Source organism: Malus sylvestris, chromosome 4 (assembly GCF_916048215.2).
Source record: "Malus sylvestris chromosome 4, drMalSylv7.2, whole genome shotgun sequence".
Lineage (NCBI taxonomy): Eukaryota > Viridiplantae > Streptophyta > Magnoliopsida > Rosales > Rosaceae > Malus > Malus sylvestris.
In genome coordinates, this window is record NC_062263.1 from 26,996,023 (window position 1) to 27,015,083 (window position 19,061).

A 19,061-nucleotide genomic window follows, 5' to 3' on the forward strand; every position below is an offset into this window, starting at 1 on the left:
CCCAGCAAACAAAACAAGATTAAGCTAGGCAAGGACGGTCCTTGGAAGGGCCCTGCCGATAATATCAGAAACTAAAACATTAGGGGTGTGTTTGTTTCACCTTCTTAAGTGGGACTGAACTAGCTAGGATTATTGTCCCATGTTTGGTATGCTTAGGGACTAACTTAAGTGAGACTAGCCCGGACTCGTGTGGACTCCGGGCCTCCTTAGATCGTCCAAATTAGTCCCGCGTTGAACCATGGGATTGCTAAGAACGCCTTCCTCCTTCGCTGTTCCTCAACTCTCTGTCTTTCTCTCTCCCTCTCCTAACTGGATCAAGCTCGTCAAAAAATTTATCGCCGTTCCTCCTTCTTCATTTTTCTCTGCAGTCGTCGCCTACACTGAGCCTTCCTCCCCAAATCCCCACCATCGTCAACAAGCAGCCCTCTCTCCCAGGTTGTCTCTCTCCTCTACTTCATGGTGAAGCCTTCACCATCATGAAAATCAGAAACCGAATATAGGAGGAGCTTTCCAGCGACCTTCACAAAGCCAAATATCCGAGAAGTCGTTAACATTGGATTCGAACTGTTGGGAAAAATTGCAGGGAAAATGAAGAAGAATGAGGGCTCGGAGGATCCGGTGGGATTGGGTCCGGAGAGGATCCTCTCCCAAACCTGAGTGTGAGAGGAGCACCAGCAATTAATTGGATCTTTTTAGGGTATTTTTTATTTGTAATAATCAAAATTTTTTCTTTGTTATTGGAAATTTGGATCTCTGTTTTTTGGGTTTTGACTGGGTTAGCTTTGTTATTAAAAATTTGATAATTCTCTAAGTTGCAGCACCTGCAATTCGTGAGGAAGAAGAAGCAGAGGGCTATGCCCTTTTATTTTTCCATATATTCATTTTAATAGAAAATAAATTGAATATAATAATAATAATTTATTGTTAGTCCAGTTTCTTAGTCTGACACTGCACCAAACGTTTCACTAAACTAGTCCATCTTAGTCTAGTCTAAGCCAGTCCAGCTTAGTCCTTGAAGCTAGTCCAGTCCGAGATAGTCCGGTGCAACAAACGCACCCTAGTAGCAGTGGTAGGAGGAGAAACAAACACACGACGACCAACGATAAGCCCATGACCCAAGTCAGCCATGTGGTCATTGGTCTGCTCATTCTTTTGTCTATAACCATGCCCAAGAGCTTGTTGCCAAAAAGATATGAAGCATAAACATCATGAATTGCGCACTTGATTTCTCACTTAGAAAAAACCCGGGAATCCGCAGGACAAAAGACCATGCTTGTTCGTGGAGCATTAGGACGACCGTTACAGCCCATCTCACTTAGCTTTCTCACCAACTCGTATCTTTCCTCTGAAAAATCCTTGGCATCCGCAGGAGAAAGAAGTGAAAGAACCTCACTTTGTGGCTTAATATCATCAATACCAACTTCAGCTGCCAATTCATGTAGCTTGCGTTTTTCGAGATCGCGTTTCTGCAGAACCCTTGCCGCCAAATGGCCAACTTCTACTCCTGCGTTGTACATCATACCACCCAAGCTGGGATCCATATTTTTTTTTTGTTCATTCTTATTCCCACAAAACAGATGGTGCGAATCACACTAGTATGAAATTGAAATGAAATAGTAATATATGCATAAGATTGAAATGTTTTAAAGATATTATAAGAAATTATAATTAATCTCAAAATTAAAAAGGTAAAATGTTTTTACCCTATTAAATATGAAGTATACCTTTCGTTTTCCGATGGATATATAGATGTTATTTTATAAAAAGAATAGGGGTAAAAATAACTTAACATTTTAAATTGGATCTGGAATGATAGCTTAGGTAATAAATTTGGATTTAAAGAGAAATTAATTCTTTAATAAAAAACAATATGGGTGAAAAGAATAAGTTTGGTGTAGAAAAAGATTACGTGGATTCAAATAAAATTTCCCTTTGTATTACTTTGAGTAATTAACCTGCTTATCATCATTATTTATTCATTTGGAACTAAGTTGTTCGCATGATGGTTTTGGAATTATTTCTATTACGCAGCCAAAAAAATATTATTGGATAAAGAATTTGAACTTACGTGTTGGCTTGTGGAAAGTTTGTAATGTAAAATAGATGGCTTTAAATTCAACAACCAGAGATTTTTTAGTGTGATTGGAATACGAGACAGTACGATGTATGTCATTATACAATTAAAGGAAAGTTATTTTTTATTAAGTGTCATCCAATCATATAATGACATGTAGAGTATCACTATGTGTTCCTACTTTGTTACATTTTTAATATATACCCCCTCCATGACCACGTTGTCACACTTAAAAACTATAATTGAATAGGTGAACGTCTAGTTTGGTAATGTTGATCATCCCAAATCTTCAAACTTTGTTCTCTTACTACCCCAGTGATTCAAATGTTTCCGGACTTGGGAAGCTGTTTGCTGATCGCACCTACAAGAGCTTGATGAAGATCTTATGTTCAATGACATAGAGTATGATAATCTTTTACCTACCATCCAAAATGATGATGCTGGGATAAAGCCCATACCAAGCTTAAAAAGTCTTTGTGAAAAAGTGGCTGCAGATGATCTAGTGGAGCCACGAAATACTATTCAACTGCTTGAAATTGCCGATTCACTTGTGGCAGATGATTTGCGGAAGTACCGTGAGGTATTCTTCGACTACTCAATATATCAAGGAAAAGTTATGAAACTTTTAATCTGTCTCAAATTGTACCTGATTTGAATCTCTCCCTCCCTGTGTGTCTGTGTGTGCGTGTGGTTGGGTGGGCATATTACTGATGGCTAAAATTATCAGATAGGTCTTGTATCTAAAAGAAGTTGTGGCCGATGGCTAAAATTATCAGATAGGTCTTGTATCTAAAAGAAGTTGTGGCCATCGGGAGTCTGTGCTTAATTCTGTGTTCGGTGCAGACATTCAGATCGGCGTGGGTATTGTAAAGAAAAGGAAAAGAGGAGTGGGGAGCAAATGGGCAGGTGGTCTTGTCGGATTCTCTTTGCAATTTGACTACCACTTGTTGCTTTTGGGATATTTTATAAGGAAACTAATGAAAAGGGCTTGAAAACTTTGAGTTTTAATGATAAGGACAAAATAAAGAGTAAAGTGAATAGTACCAGGATTCACTTTTTAGTGTAAAAATGTGGTTTTTCGTTAAAGTGAACAGTACCAGGTGCTTTTCGTTAAAGTTCCCTATTTTATATTGGGTAAAGTACAAAAAAACTACTTCAATTATTGGTGTCACGACACTTTCATACCTCATCTTTTAAAATTGACAATGTCATACCTCATCTTATGAATTTGTGCCAATGTTATACCTTCCGTTAGCTTGGCGTGAATTTCTCAGTTAAATGCTGGCGTGGTTTGATTCGAAGCCCATTTTCTATTAAAAAATTATGAAAAACTAAAAAATATCATTTAATATTTTTTAAATATTAAAATAATAAAGAAAAGTTATAAAAAAAAAAAAACCAACAATCAGTTCGTCCCTTTCCCCTTCTTTCTCTTCTCTCCATCTTCTTCTTATTCTTCCCTCTTCCTGCAACTTCAACCCAGAAAAAAGAAGAGAAAAAAAAAACAAAAAAAAACCAATTTGTCTTCCCTGCTCCCCACCCCTTATTCTCCCTACACCCACTCTCTGCACCCAACCTCCCCACCTTCCCACCCACCCTCTGCACCCAACCTCGCACCCACTACCTGCAACCCAAAAAAAGAAGATGGTGGGTACCGGGGGGGGGGGGGGATTTTGAAGGTTGAGAACTTGGGCTCAGAGAAAATGGGGGGAATGGATGTGGAGGGAAGAGGGTGGGTACCGGGGGGGGTGGGCGGGCGAGATGGACGAACTTGGTGTCACGACACTTTCATACCTCATCTTTTAAAATTGACAATGTCATACCTCATCTTATGAATTTGTGCCAATGTTATACCTTCCGTTAGTTGGGCGTGAATTTCTCAGTTAAATGCTGACGTGGTTTGATCCGAAACCCATTTTCTATTAAAAATTATTAAAAACTAAAAAAAATCATTTACTATTTTTTAAATATTAAAATAATAAAGAAAAGTAAAAAAAAAAATTTAAAAAAAAAAAAACCAACAATCAGTTCGTCCCTTTGCCCCATTTTCTCTCTTCTCCCCATCTTCTTCTTCTTCCCCCTTCCTGCAACTTCAACCCAGAAAAAAGAAGAGAGAAAAAAAAAACCAATTTGTCTTCCCCGCTTCCCACCCCCTCTTCTCCCTACACCCACTCTCTGCACCAAACCTCCCCACCTTCCCACCCACCCTCTGCACCCAACCTCGCACCCACTACCTGCAACCCAAAAAAAGAAGATGGTGGGTACTGGGGGGGGGGCGATTTTGAAGGTTGAGAACTTGGGCTCAGAGAAAATGGGGGGAATGGATGTGGAAGGAAGAGGGTGGGTACCAGAGGGGGGGGGGAGATGGACGAACTGGGTGTTCTTTTTTTTTTTTTTTTCCTTCTCTCTCTTCTTCTTCTTTTTCTTCTGCAAGTTGGGGGGGGACGGACCCTTTTTTTTTTTTCCTTCTCTCTCTTCTTCTTCTGCAGGTTGGGGTTTTTTTTTTTTTTTTTTTTTTTTTTCGTTCCTCCTCCTTTTTCTTTCTGGGTTGCAGGAAGATGGGGAAGAGAGAGAGGGGGAGGGACGACTTTCTATTAAAAATGGGAAGAGGGAGGGGAGAGAGAGAGAGAGAGAGAATTAAAAAAAATTTATTTTTTAATTATTAAAAATATATTTAATTATTAATGAGTGGATCCTGCATGTAGCCACGTCAGCACTTAACAGAAAAATTAACAGAAAAACTGACGAAGGTATGACATTGGCACAAATTCTAAAGATGAGGTATGACATTGTCAATTTTAAAAGATGAGGTATGAAAGTGTCGTGACACCAATAGTTGAGGTAGCTTTTTGTACTTTACCCTTTTATATTTGCTGCTTTCTGATTGATAAATTAGAGCAGCAGAAGGTGAGAAAAGAGTGAGTAGCCCATTTTGGTTCTGAGGGGAGAGAGAGCATAGTTGCAGAGAGCAACGCAGAGAAGCAGAGAGAGCTGCAGAGAGCCCCAAAACAAGAAGGAGCTGCTGCTCCATTTGTTTAGTTAGAATTCATCCAGGGACATCCGATAAAATTAGGGGTTGGGTGTGTGAAGATGTTAGTTGGATTGTCTTGTCAAAACTCAGAATATCGAGGTGAGTGGTTTATGTAATATGTTGTAAATTATACTTATTTTCAATTATCTCTCTATTTCAAGTCAAATATGTTGGATTTGTGGAAATGCTTTCGGAATTATTAATATAGAGATATGTGGATATTTAGAATTGTTCGTGGAGCATGAGAACTTTAGTGTTGCATTAATCCGAGGGATAAATGTAAACTGCACACGGGGACATTAGGGCAGAATGACCAGTAGAGTCACGTGGTGAGTTACTATTTATGAAGGATATAATGAACACGTAAAAGGATGATGTGATATGGCACTACGTGCATAATGATTTGATATTATTATTATTATATTTTCTATAGTGACTAAAATGACATCGCTTGACTGGCATAATACATATTCTACTCACTGAACGACGCTGGTTGTTGCTCACCCTTCACCCTTTGATTTTATAAATGAGTTGTTATTTGACAAGACAGGTGCTAGACGAGTTGAGGTTATGTTAGACAAGGGATTTAAGAGTTTTTTCTTATTTTTGTACACTCTATAAGAATTTTGTAATAATTACTAGTTTAAGAGAAGTTTTTATTTTTCATTTTTACTTTTACTTGCGCATCGGGCGTGGGGTCCCACCGACCTTAGGTTCGGGGCGTGACAAGTATCACACTGGTTCAAGTAAGTGCGGCGCAATATAGGAGGAAAATTGGGAGGGTTCTTTTCAGATTTGCAAGTAGGTTGACGCATAAAAGATAATGGTTTTGAATTTTGGGAAATAAAATTTCGAAATCCATGAAATTTATGGGATTTTTATTTTTCTTCGGATTGAGAGCGAAAATAGAGAGATTTTTTACGGAGATTTAGGGAAGAAGAAGAATCAGAATAATTGGGAGAATTAGAGAATGAGGGTTTAGGGATTGGGAGGGTGGTGGTTGGTGGTTATGGAGATTGGAGGAGATGGAGGCCCTGTGGTCGAGTGGAAGAAGAGGGGTGGACCCCTTTTTATTTTGTTTTCATTTAATTTTGTATTTAAGTTTTATTTATTTATAATTAATTATTTTTTATATGCCACATCATCAAAATATGTGGCCCATGTTTTTGCCACGTCATCACTTAACGGTCAAATTAACGGTTTGACCAATGAATGTATGAAATTGCAACAAAATACAAGTTTATGTATGAGATTGAAATGTTTTAAAAATATTATATGAGGTTGTAACTACATTCAAACTTGAGAGGTAAAATGTAATTTATCCTATTTAATAATAGTACATATTTAAATGTGGGATATCCATCTTATTTCATTATTAGCACACATATATGTGTGTCATCTTACTTTACTACACGTATGATATGTTCTGTTTCTGAGACCTGCAGCTGCTGCTCATGTTATGCCTGCAGTCGATCACTTTTTTTCCATTGTGGTCGTGACATACAACCACCTCAAGCAATAATACCTCTGACGCTGTCGATCCATTTTTACAACGAATGGAGGGTGATTTATTCTGATTTTCTTTCTTAATGGCAGCCACAAATTGAGATGTGGTATAATTTTTACCTGGAACGATTTTCCTCTTTTTAAGCATTTGAGCTATGTTCAAATTTCTCCACATCTCGTCGGCGCGCTCAAAGTATTTGGTCTGGTTGTACTTGAAGGTATCTTCGCAACACGTACCGTGGTTATTGTACTCGTATTCCCAAAACCACGTATTATTCCCACTTTTGACATTCGGCCAAGAGGTATTGAGTTTCTGTTCTAGGTCACGCGTCATCTAAGTCAAAAATATGGAAACACATTTCATTGATGAGTAAAACACATTTGAAGTAATTTAACCCTTATTTTTGACAGAGTACTCCTCATACGTAGCTGAAAAAGAATTTACCTTGCTTCTAGTAAAATTTGTTCCCTTGCAAATCAGCGCTATGGAACCATTTGACGGCCACAGGCCGTGGATTGTAAAATTGGTCAATCCGCTACTTCTGTTCACAGCTTTCGGCCACTGCTGTGTGAACATGAGAAACTTGTATGGTGTGGCACCGGCACCCAAAGTTTGAGTGGGGAAGACGGAGGAAACTGGAAGAAGAAATATTGCAATGTGTGTGTATAAATTGTATAATACTAATATTGCAAGGAGTATGTATAAATGGAATAATAGTGATGACATGATCGATGATATTAAGCGGACTGATTTAGTTACCGAGTGTTTTACTACAACCCTGTATTGAGATGTTCGTCCGCTATTTATAGCCATATGCATGGCTGATTCTCTACTAATACGTGAACAGACTAATTAATGCATGATGAAAGTGATTGGCTGTCAAATAATCATCAACAACAATTTATCGATTAGTGGAGAGATTTATACATTCTCCTTGCAATATTAGTCCGCTTAATTATCATCCATCATGTCATCACTATTACTCCATTTATACATTCTCCTTGCAATATTAGTCCGCTTAATTATCATCCATCATGTCATCACTATTACTCCATTTATACATTCTCCTTGCAATATTAGTAATATACAATTTATACACACTCATTGCAATATTTCTTCTTCCAGTTTCCTCCGACTTAATTTTCTTTAATCAAGCAGATATTTTATAATCCTAAAATGCTCCTCAATATGTAATACTAGTATATTTATTGGATTGATTACACTAACACTCCTTGAGGTTTATAGATCTTTCACAAAAATCTTTCATGCTTGAGACATTACACTAACATCTCTTCAAGTTTTAATTCACTTTCACATAACCCTTCAGTCAAAATTTTTTGCTAATAAATTAACAACTTTACCCTTATAACTAATTACTTAAACAATAAGGAAAATTCAGTTTCCCTAGCATTACCTGTCATTGAAATAAGAATCTTGACAAGGAACCATGACATCTCTTGGTTGTATATACTAAGGCCGGCCCAAGCCCAGTGCGGGTTGGGCGATCGTCCAGGGCCCAAAAAAATTGGGAATACCAAAATTATTAGGATGGTATATTTATATATGTTTTCATAATAGTATAAAGTTTTATAAAATTTGATTAAATGACAAAGAAATTTAACTAGAACTAGTGGTTTTGTTGTTTGAAATTAATGAGGAGGTCTTGGGTTCAAAATACCATGTGTGCTTATTTACTTTTCAATTTTTATAAATTTCTTTTCATAAGAGTATAAATTTATAAAATTTGACTAAATAATCAAGAAATTTAATTAGAAGCAATGGTTTTTGTTGTTTAAAATTAACAAGAGGTTCTAAGTTCGAAACACTATGTGCATGTTTATTCTTTTCAATTTTTACGGATTTCTGTTTGGTTGTTAATTTCTTTTTAATTACTAGCTAGTAGCTTTTTAAACATTCGTTTCAATTCAAGTCTAACCTACAAATAGTAATGCATAGACCAAATTTGTAAATCATATGATGTGTCATCCAAAGGGTTAATTTAGTGCTCATTCATTACTTATAAGTATCTTTTAAAGACTCGAAAACATCATTCTTTTTTTAGTCTCATATTGACAAGGTTAGTAAATAAGAAAAAACACATCACGATTTATACAAAAACACTTTTAAAATGTCAGATAGAAGGAAAACAAAACTTATCATCTATCTACTTAAGCCCGTAATTTTTTGGTTTCCTTCTCTCAATACAAAATAAATTAGTTTTTCCGTATTTCTAAATTATTGAGCTTGAAGTATTTTTCTAAGTATAATTTTATCGAAATTTTACATGTGAAACAAATTGTTTTCTTATATGAAGTTAGGGCATATTTTTTGGCTTCACCCTTAGCCTAAAAAATCACAGGACTGGCCTTGATATATATCTACATGCAAAAATTCTTGAGTACTTCAAAATACTCAATACTATGAATATTTTTATCGTTAAATCATAACTTTTGCGATTTTAAACAAGGGAAATACTATTAGCACTCAAAAAATCTCATTATGCATTTCAAACTTTCAATAATTAGAAAGAAAAATACCATTGTGAGGAGTGTATAATGAAATTTTTGGAGTGCTAATAACAATTCCCTTAAACAAAAATTTAAAACATTCAAAATACTAGGTACTCCATAACACCCAAAAGAGTCTCCTCTTCATGTGGGAAAATACTAAAGCCAAGTGTTGTGTGAATTCAAATTTTGTTCACACAAAGACATCTCTTGGTGTGTATATCCACAACGTAGGTAGTTGGCTTGTCACCTCAAGTGCACTAAAATATTGACTTATATGCTCGTTTTGTTTCACACTCAACTACTACCGCTAGATACAATAACTATCTAAGTCAAGTCGTCATCTGTTTCCAATAAAATATAAAAGTCATCCTTAATTGTTTAAAAAAAAAAACAAAAATCAAGTCGTTAAAACTTCTATTCTGTTAACGTGCTTTGTGGGGCCCCTATGACCCACATAGCCAATCATATTGTGCCATGTGATAACATAAAGAATCAAAATATTAAAAGTCGTTCATGTGATTTTAAGTCCGGGTGAATTACCGTTTGTTTGGGTGTAACTATAATTTCATACATTATTTTCAAAATATTACAGTGTCATACAAAAAGTTGAGTCTGAATTACAATGTCATATATCTGTCAGTTAATATGTCAAATTGATCGTTAAGTGATAATATGGTAGGAGTAAGTTTCATGTATTTGTTGGCGTGTATGCCACTTGTTTGCCAGGTATACAAAAAGCAAATAAAAAAAATTATATAAATGTCAAAAATAAGAAAAGACGATGGTCTTCCACGATGGGACCTTTTCTCCCCCTCATCTTTGCCAAAGCCGTCACAGACGAGCTTCTCTCATAGGACCTTAGCTCGCTTTTCTCTACAGTCGAAATGGTAAATGGGCTTGAAAAATTCATAGCATAATTTAATTAGGTAGCCGGAAAAATCTTCAGATCCGCGGAGAATGTTACTTGTGTTGCAGACGAAGGGTATTGGATCTCAGCTGTACTTAAGCCTCCCACTCCGACGAGCAATACCATGTCGGCCACCACTAGGCCTCCCATTCCGTCACATGTTCCAAATTTCACGAAGTCACTCTGGACCCTTATAATTTCTTCCAACAACATAACCCATATGGAACTTGTGGGGATCACCCAAAGCATATGGAAATCAAACCGTATCCCCTCACATCTCTAAGATCACATATATCCAAGCTTGATATTTGCTCATATGGTGCCCATTCTGCTTGGTTTGACTTAAATTCTCTGTTCTCAAGCAAAGGGCTTTAAATTAAGAATTAAAAGCCTGAAATAAGATTAATTCAGGGGGAACTAGAAGCCGCCCTTCACACTACCCGTTGTTCCTCCCATCTCCTATCTCCTCTTTGCCGCCTCCCGTCCACCCACTGCTCTTCAGAACCCGCATTCTTCCTTCTCCACTCAATGTGAAACCGGTTTGTTACAAGTGAGTTTTCATAAGGAAAGGAAGTGTAATGAGCAGAATGAAACAATGTGTTATAAGCATGCCCTGTGGCGCATGGTTTCTCTCAACACCTTGTGATTGACTATGAGGATACGTATTCACCCGTTATGGATGTGATAACGTTCCATTAACTTGTAAGTCTAGTAGTTTCTGAAAGACTTGAAATGTAGCTTATGGATGTGGTAATTGCGTATTCATATGGGTTGAAACAAACCGGACGGATATAGTGTAACTGTTTATGCAAGTATTTGACTAGCCAGGGATATGTGAACAATGAACTATGCCCATGCGTGTTTATTAAGAAGTTTAGTTCCCGATCTGCGATTGTTGCAATCTATGTTGATGACATGAATCTCAGTGGGACTTTGAGAAGTGAAAATTGCTACGCACCTTAAGCCGGAATTTGAGATGAAGGATCTTTTGAAAACACGTTATTGTAATAGTCTTGAGATCGAGCATTGTTTTAACGGTATTTTGGTCCACTAGTTGAACTACACCAAGAAAGTGTTACACCGCTTCGAGGATAAAACGTTGCCTTCGAGTACTTCCCTGGTCGTCTATACGCTTGGTGCATAATGAGACCCATATTTTCTAAAGATGGACGATGAAGAGGTTTTGAAGCCTAAAGTTCCATATTTAAGTGCAATTAGCGCTTTGTTGTACTTCTCTCAATGTACAAGGCTGGACATATCCTTCTATGTGAAACTCATAGCAAGACATAGTCATGCGCCTACATGCATACACTGAAAGGTGTTAAAGACATTCTACGATATCTTAATGGTACCCTACTCAACTACGAGTGTTGCTGCTGCCTCCATCAATCCCAACGTTGATTCTTGCTTTGTTGTCATGTTAATGTTGGATATTTATCCGAGATACACATGACAAGATCCCAGGTGGGTTATGTCATTACCATTGGTGAGACTACAATTTCTTGGAGGTTTACTAAGCAAACTTAGTTGTTACGTCTTTGAACCATGTCGAATACTCTCTTCTTAAGAGGCCGCTCGTGAGTCTACATGGCTAAAAGCCGTTGTCGAGCATATTCGAAGCACTTGTGGATTGTCATCTGTCATTGATGTCCCAACAACGATATTTGAGGATAATTCTCCATGTATACAACCGATTCGAAAAGGATGCATCAAAGGAGACCATACCAAGCATATTACATTGAAGTTCTTCTTTTCACATTAACAACAAAAGTATTACAAGATCAAAATTCAGTGAGTTTGTTCTCCAAACAATCTCGTCGATCTCTTCACCCAAATCATTGTCGAAACTAGTTTTCAAAAGCTTGTCCGCAGAATTGGAATGTGTAAACTGTCTGATTTACACCGATATAAGTCTAATTATGGAGTTTTGTTGAACTTAGGGGGAGTATATGGAGGATACCAAGTTGACATTAATGTATTCTTTTTACCTTAATTAGTGCAAGAGCATTTGTGCCACTGGTTTTTGCTAACTTGACAAGGTTTGAATGAAGCACCTATATTGGGCTAATCATACCCTGATATAAGCATTCATTGTCTCTTGTTACATTTCTCATCTTTTTCTCTGATACTTTGGGTTTTGTCCCGCTTTGAGTTTTATCATTGTCAAGTTTTTGTGAGTTTATGTTTCTTTAATTTAGTCTCTGACTTTCACTACCGCACATCAATTTATTCCCTTCATTAATGTGGTCCACTAATCCAATTATATGGCTCAATGTGGATTAACTATAAGAAACTATTTTTTTAAGAGTGAACCAAAGGAAGATTATTCCACGCAGGCATTTTTCTCGCATCCCACAACCCTAATTGGAAAAAAAAATTCAACCTAAATTCGATAAAATCGAATCCAAATTCAATTCAATTTTGATAGGATTATAACCAACTAGAGAGAATGAGGATTGAGTTCATGAGGCCAAGTACTTTAGTGGTATCATGGTGCCTTCCTTTTCGTTTTGAGCATACCTTGATGAAGATGATGATGACTTTTTTTTCTTTTAGTTTTGGTTTTTAGTTTCTTATTTTTCTTTCAGTTTTAAATCTTAAAAAAAAAAGTTTCTTATAGTTAATCCATGTGGTGCCATATGATTGATTAGTGGGACAAAAAATATTGACAAAACTTTAATTGAAGGATTAAATTGATGTGTGGAATTGAAAGTTAGGGACCATTTGAGATAAAAACCCTTACTTTGTGTAATCCACATATACAATTTGATTGGATTTGTGGGTCTCACATACAAACTAACAGAATAGTTGATGAAATCTTAACGGAATGACCAAATTGATATGCGATAGTGAATGTCAAGGATAACGTTGATTGATTTTGAAAGAGAGGGACCAAAATGATGAGTTTGATCAATCTTAGAGACCATTTGTGATAATAAAAAAAACCTTATTATTTAGGAGTGTGATTTTGCAAACCTAGAAGTATGATTCTGCAAACCTAGAAGTATGATTCCTAAAGAATTTGGGAGATCTAATCCCTTTATGACTTGTTGTATTACTTGTAAGGCAAGAAAAGCCTACATAACTAGTATAAATAAAGGCATAAGGCCACAAGGGAGAGTGTTCAAATTATACAATTAAGTCTGCTGGTATAGTCATATAAATACAAGCCACAACTTTAAGCATATAATCCATACATCTAATTATTGAAATGAAGGCGGTATTCAGCAATCTTCTCCCAAGATCTGAGAGTTTTATCCTTGTATTTAGTTTGGTACAATGCAAAGCGAGTTACTGGGAAGCTCAAGCTAGTAATGCTCTCATCCAAAATATTAACTTTTTCTTGTGCTTTTCTCCTCTCTTCTTCTGTCAGGTGCCCATAGAGGAGACTCATCTGTGGCAATGGAGCTGCAAAATAATTACAGTTAAATAACAGGACAAATTATTTTCTTGCACAAGCATGCAAATGAATCGGTAATTTATCTCTCAATCCACATAAAAACAGATTGATTAAAATACAAAATAAAAACATTAATAAATAATTAACGAGCTCTCCTACTATGCTAGCAACTTACGATTCCACAGATTGAAGTCCACACCAGTTTCCATCTCGACCTGAGAAAATAGATTTTCACACATGCTGTAAATAAATTTGATTCATATAATTACCACTACTACAAATCATATAAATAAAAAATAAAAATAAATCTAGAAAATGGTGTATATTTACCTCTTCGGGCAGATGAAAAACGAGGGCAACAGGATGGTAATAGGAAACCCTAGTAACCACGGAATCGACTTTAACAATGGTAGGTTCCAGCCGCATCAAGGAAGAAGGATAGAAAAGGGAGAAAAGGAAAATATGCAGAGGAAAGATAAAGTTTTTAATTTATTTCATAGCCCAAAAGGGGAATTATATTGGGATTGTATATACCCACATCAGTCACTACAGACAAAAGACTTGATAACCCTAGTGGTGAGTCACCATATAACATGTTGATGCACAAAATCAGTGAGGACTTTGGTACAACAGAAAATGTTAAGTTTGTGACATTCGCTAGATCGCTCCGGTCATTAGTGTGGATAAGTATGTAAATGGATAGAGACAGGGAAGCAAACACAAGATGTACGTGGTTCACCCAGATTGGCTACGTCCACGGAGTAGAGGAGTTCTTATTAATTGTGAAGGGTTTACACAAGTACATAGGTTCAAGCTCTCCTTTAGTGAGTACAAGTGAATGATTTAGTACAAATGACATTATGCAATATTGTGAGAGAATGATCTCTATTTATAGAAGAGAGTTTCTAGTTTCATTCTGACATTGACACGTGTTGTGTTGTGTTGTGATTGGCTTCTGATGTTGACACATGTCGCGCTATGATTGGCTTCTGATGTCGACACGTGTCGCGCTGTGATTGGTCTTCTGGTTGGAGGGAAACTCTTCTGGGTCTTTGACGGTATAACGTTGACCTGTGCTCAGTAGTTTCGGGATTGGTCAAGTATGGTACAAACAGTGCTCCCCTAAGTTCCGGAGCGAGGGAAGCTCCTCGGTTGGGGACTTGCAAGATCCAAGCCATTGAGTAATCACGAAACTTCTAAGTACCGAAGTATGGTATCATTTTCACTTGCCTTATCTGTGTCATATGTAGATGTGGCATCTTCTCTGGAAGTACTTTTCCTCCATCCAGGGGTGGTATCTTTAACCGATGAAGATGCACAAGGTAATGTATCAATTTCACTTGAAGCTTACTTGTAGTTTCGGGCTTGGTCAAGTGCGATACAAACCATGTAGTAGGAGTCCCCCAAGTCGCCGAGCTAGGAGATCTGCCGAAAAAGGTCACAGACAAGGTAAGCAATCAAACTTCCAAGCAAGCAACCTGGATCAGAGGTTTGATTTCGGCTTCCGATTGATCGGTCTCCTTCTCCTTGTGTCGTAAACAGCAATAAGGATAAGGAGAAGCAAATGGAGAAGAGATGATATGAGATACTTTTGTTTTTGAGGAAGTAACTTTCCACATGCTTATTCTTGAACTGGGCTGGAGGGTTTTCTGGTTTCCTCCAGAGTATAAGGCCGACTCAAGAATTTGAGGGTCAAAACAAGTCCATCAAATCTAGAGTACGTTCGACCCTGATGATATGGGATACTTTTGCTGTTGACAAAGTAGTGGATGTATCGGCACGTGTTCTGTTACGCTTGTCTCCACATGCTTCCTTGTATCCTTCTCACTTGCCCTATCTGTTCCTTAGGCAGATGTGGTATCTTCTCTGGAAGCATAAGATGTTGAAGATGAGTACTTGAGAGCAATGCCAGGTAAGTAATCAGGCAAAGGGTTCCAGGCAGTCAGTTCCTAACTAGAAGTTTGATTCCAAATGCTGACTGATTGCTCTCTTTCTCCTTGTCTTGCAGGTAAGAACAAGGACAAAGGAAAAGACAGGGAAAAAGCATGATATGGGATACTCTTTCTTTTAACCCTGATGATATGAGATATTCTTGCTCTGGTGTAGCTTGTTTGTAGAGGTATTATCGGGAGGAAAGAAAGCTGAGTATTTCGAGAGGCTTCGTTGGGAGTGCCCTCTCAGATATGAGGAAGGGTTGAGCATTTTTGCAGGTTTGCCTATCCGTTGAGGATGGAGGTCAACATATATAGGAGTCTCCCTAACAACAAGTAGTAATGTTATTCATTTACCCTTCTTGGTCATATCAATATAGTGGGAGCTGCAAGCTTCATGTGTTTTAACTTTGTCAGAGCACTTTGAAAAAGTGGTATGTGGTATCTGGAAAGCTGATGTTGCGTGTGAAGATTGCAGACAAGCTTTATCCAAGGAAATCTGGCTCTCAAAGTTCGGAGAGCAGTGCCTCTTCGGTTTTCAAACAAGCAATCCTGTCGGGGATCTGGCTCTCAAGATTTGGAGAACGATGCCTCTTTGATTTTTTAGAAAGCAATCCTGCTCGGAGTCTGCCTCTTGAGATTCGGAGAGCAGTGTATCTTCGATTTTTTAGAAAGTAATCCTGTTTGGAGTCTGGCTCTCGAGATTCGAAGGGCGGTGCCTCTTTGATTTTTGAACAAGTAATCCTGTTGGGAGTCTGGCTCTCGAGATTCGGAGAGTGGTGCCTCTTCGATTTTTAAGCAAGCAATCTTATTAGGAGTGTTTTCTTGAATGTGAGTAAAGGTTGGGCATTTTTTCCAGTCTGCCTTGCCACGGAGCACATAGGTTGACACACATAGGGACTTTCCAGTTATCAAGCAGTGGTGCTGTTCCTTTACCCTTGTGGGTAATAGTAGGGTAGCTGGACCCTTAAAATTTATGTGTCTAAACTTTGTCAGAGATCTTTGGCAAAATTATCTGTGGTACTCGAGGAGCTGATGTTGTGTGTGGAAAGTGGTGCCTTCGAAATTCGGAAAGTGGTGCCTTTTCGATTTTTGAACCAAAGGCCATGTTGCCCTTTCTTTTATAAGGACACCAATTGTGTGCAAGAAGTACATTCAGAGAGTTATTGCTTTTAGGAAATTTCCCCTTATTTTTGTACTTCAGAGATTTATTAGACCTCATTTCTCCTTCATCATTTTTGAAAATGTCTGGCCCATCCGACCGTCGTTTTGACTTGAACTTTGGTGAAGAGGCAACTATGTCTCCTCAAGACAACATATAGCGCCCATCTTTCTTATCCCCTACTGGTCTTCTTACCGTTGGAGACTCTGTGATGAAGAATGATATGACCGCTGCGGTGGTGGCCAGGAACCTTCTCACTCCCAAAGATAACAGACTACTTTCCAAACGGTCTGATGAGTTGGCTGTTAAGGATTCTCTGGCTTTCAGTGTTCAGTGTGCAGGTTCTGTATCTAATATAGCCCAACACCTATTTGCTCGAACCCACCAAGTTGAATCATTGGCGGCTGAAGTGATAAGTCTCAAACAGGATATTAGAGGGCTCAAGCATGAAAATAAACAATTGCACGGGCTCGCTCATGACTATGCTACAAACATGAAGAGGAAGCTTGACCTTTGCCTGGTTGTTTACCTTGCATTGCTCTCAAGTAGTCATCTTCAACTGTTGTTGGAGTTGGGTTTCAAGTCACCAATGTCGTAGGACAGTTGGTACGATGTTGGCTCTTTAAACTGAAGCTGCCAAGTACGGATGAGTCAACAAGAATTGATGTTTTAAAGGGTCATTCAAAGACAAAGGTTGTGCACCACTTTTGTTGTGCAAGAGACAGAGAGATCAACAATGAGCCCATAGAAGTTCAAAGGGAGAAAATTGTTAGCTGACTAAGTGATATTATTATTTAGGAGTGTATCTATATACCTGATGCAACTACTTCTTAAGTTTTACACACTCAGGAGAAGTGCTATTATTATTTAGGAGTGTAATTCTGTAAATCTAGAAGTAGGATTCCAATAGAATTTTGGAGATCTAATCCCTTTATGACTTGTTGTATTACTTGTAAGGCAAGAAAAACCTACTTCACTAGTATAAATAAAGGCATAAGGCCACAAGGGAGGGTGTGCAAGTTATACAATTAAGTCTGCTGGTATAGTCATATAAATACAAGCCACAACTTAAGCATATAATCCACACATCTAATTATTGAAATGGAGGCGGTATTCAGCAATCTTCTCCCAAGATCTGAGAGTTTTATCTTTGTAATTAGTTTGGTTCAATGCAATGTGAGTTACTGGGAAGCTCAAGCTAGTAATGCTCTCATCCAAAATATAAACTTTTTCTTGTGCTTTTTTCCTCTCTTCTTCTGTCAGATGCCCATAGAGGAGACTCATCTGTGGCAATGGAGCTCCAAAACAATTACAGTAACATCGCAGGACAAATTATTTCCCTTGCACAAGCATGCAAATGAATCAGTAATTTATCTCTCAATCCACATAAAAACAGATATATTAAAATACAAAATAAAAACATTAATAATTAACGAGCTCTCCTACTATGCCAGCAACTTATGATTCCACAGATTGAAGTCCACACCAGTTTCCATCTCGACCTGAGAAAATAAATTTTCACACATGCTGTAAATAAATTTGATTCATATAATTACAACTAGGTCTACTACTACAAATAATGTAAATAAAAAATTAAAAAAAATCTGGAAAATAGTGTATATTTACCTCTTCGGGCAGATGAAAAACTGGGCAAGAGGATGGTAATAGGAAACCCTAGTAACCACGGAATCGACTTTAGCAACAAACGCACGCAAACATAGGTCAGATCGATTGGCGAGCGCGGCCTCGCACATTAGCCGGAGCGAACCCGCAAGGGGGATGTGGGGCTCGATCTGGGGACCGCCAAACTCAGCTCGGAGGCCCCCCATTAGCTTTTTGATCCTGCAGGATACGTCGACCGGTGGGATTGCCCACACCGAGTACGACTGCCTTTCCTCCGTCTTCACCACCTCCAGCTCCTCCGTGGCATATAGGTTATTTTCCAATTGGTAATTAATTAATTAAATAAGCTCGGTGACTGAATTAACTTGGTCGCGTCCAAGACGGTGATGGGGCGGAAGGATATCGATAGAGAGAGAGAGAGAGAGAGAGAGAGGTGATTGCATCTGTTTTGGGTTTTCTATTTTTCCCGGTTTTGTGTTTTTAAGAGAGATTCTCTTTCGTTTGGAAAAGGGTTTTTGTTGTTTTGGTTTTTTTTTTCAGACTTATTTATCAGAATGCCCCAAACAATATACCTAAGTATCATTTTACACCTGCTTTTACAAAAGAAATTTTCCTCGACTTTTATTTTTATTTTTTGAGAACTAGAGAATATCATTAACTAGGGCCGAAACCAATAAGAGAAACAGAAAGCCACACGGGCTAACAACATCAAAAGAAAGTAGAACATAAAGGTTAAGAACACGACACAAACAACATGCCACCCTTACAACAACAAACTTAACTACAAACTGAATGGAGGGCAAGGAAGACCATCTTTGTTCAGGATACGAACAAACAAAGATGGGGGTCTACGAACCCAAACGAAATCGTACATCTCCTCCCCAGCATGCAACGCCACATAATCCACCGCTTCGTT

General features: G+C 37.8%; 2 protein-coding genes across 2 annotated transcripts; both read right to left on the bottom strand.

The window, feature by feature from the left end:
* Window positions 1-6,404: 6,404 nt before the first annotated feature.
* On the bottom strand, window positions 6,405-7,446 carry LOC126617640 (ribonuclease MC-like). The gene is made up of 2 exons (XM_050285690.1): window positions 7,057-7,446; window positions 6,405-6,945 (listed from the first exon to the last, which is right to left on the bottom strand). The coding sequence occupies exons 1-2, from the start codon at window positions 7,429-7,431 to the stop codon at window positions 6,514-6,516; spliced, it is 807 nt and encodes a 268-aa protein (XP_050141647.1). The 5' UTR covers window positions 7,432-7,446; the 3' UTR covers window positions 6,405-6,513.
* A 5,601-nt stretch (window positions 7,447-13,047) lies between these two features.
* Window positions 13,048-18,708, bottom strand: LOC126617644 (cyclic phosphodiesterase-like). Its single transcript, XM_050285694.1, has 4 exons — window positions 18,178-18,708; window positions 13,760-13,789; window positions 13,605-13,644; window positions 13,048-13,437 (listed from the first exon to the last, which is right to left on the bottom strand). The coding sequence occupies exons 1-4, from the start codon at window positions 18,349-18,351 to the stop codon at window positions 13,229-13,231; spliced, it is 453 nt and encodes a 150-aa protein (XP_050141651.1). The 5' UTR covers window positions 18,352-18,708; the 3' UTR covers window positions 13,048-13,228.
* Window positions 18,709-19,061: the final 353 nt, after the last annotated feature.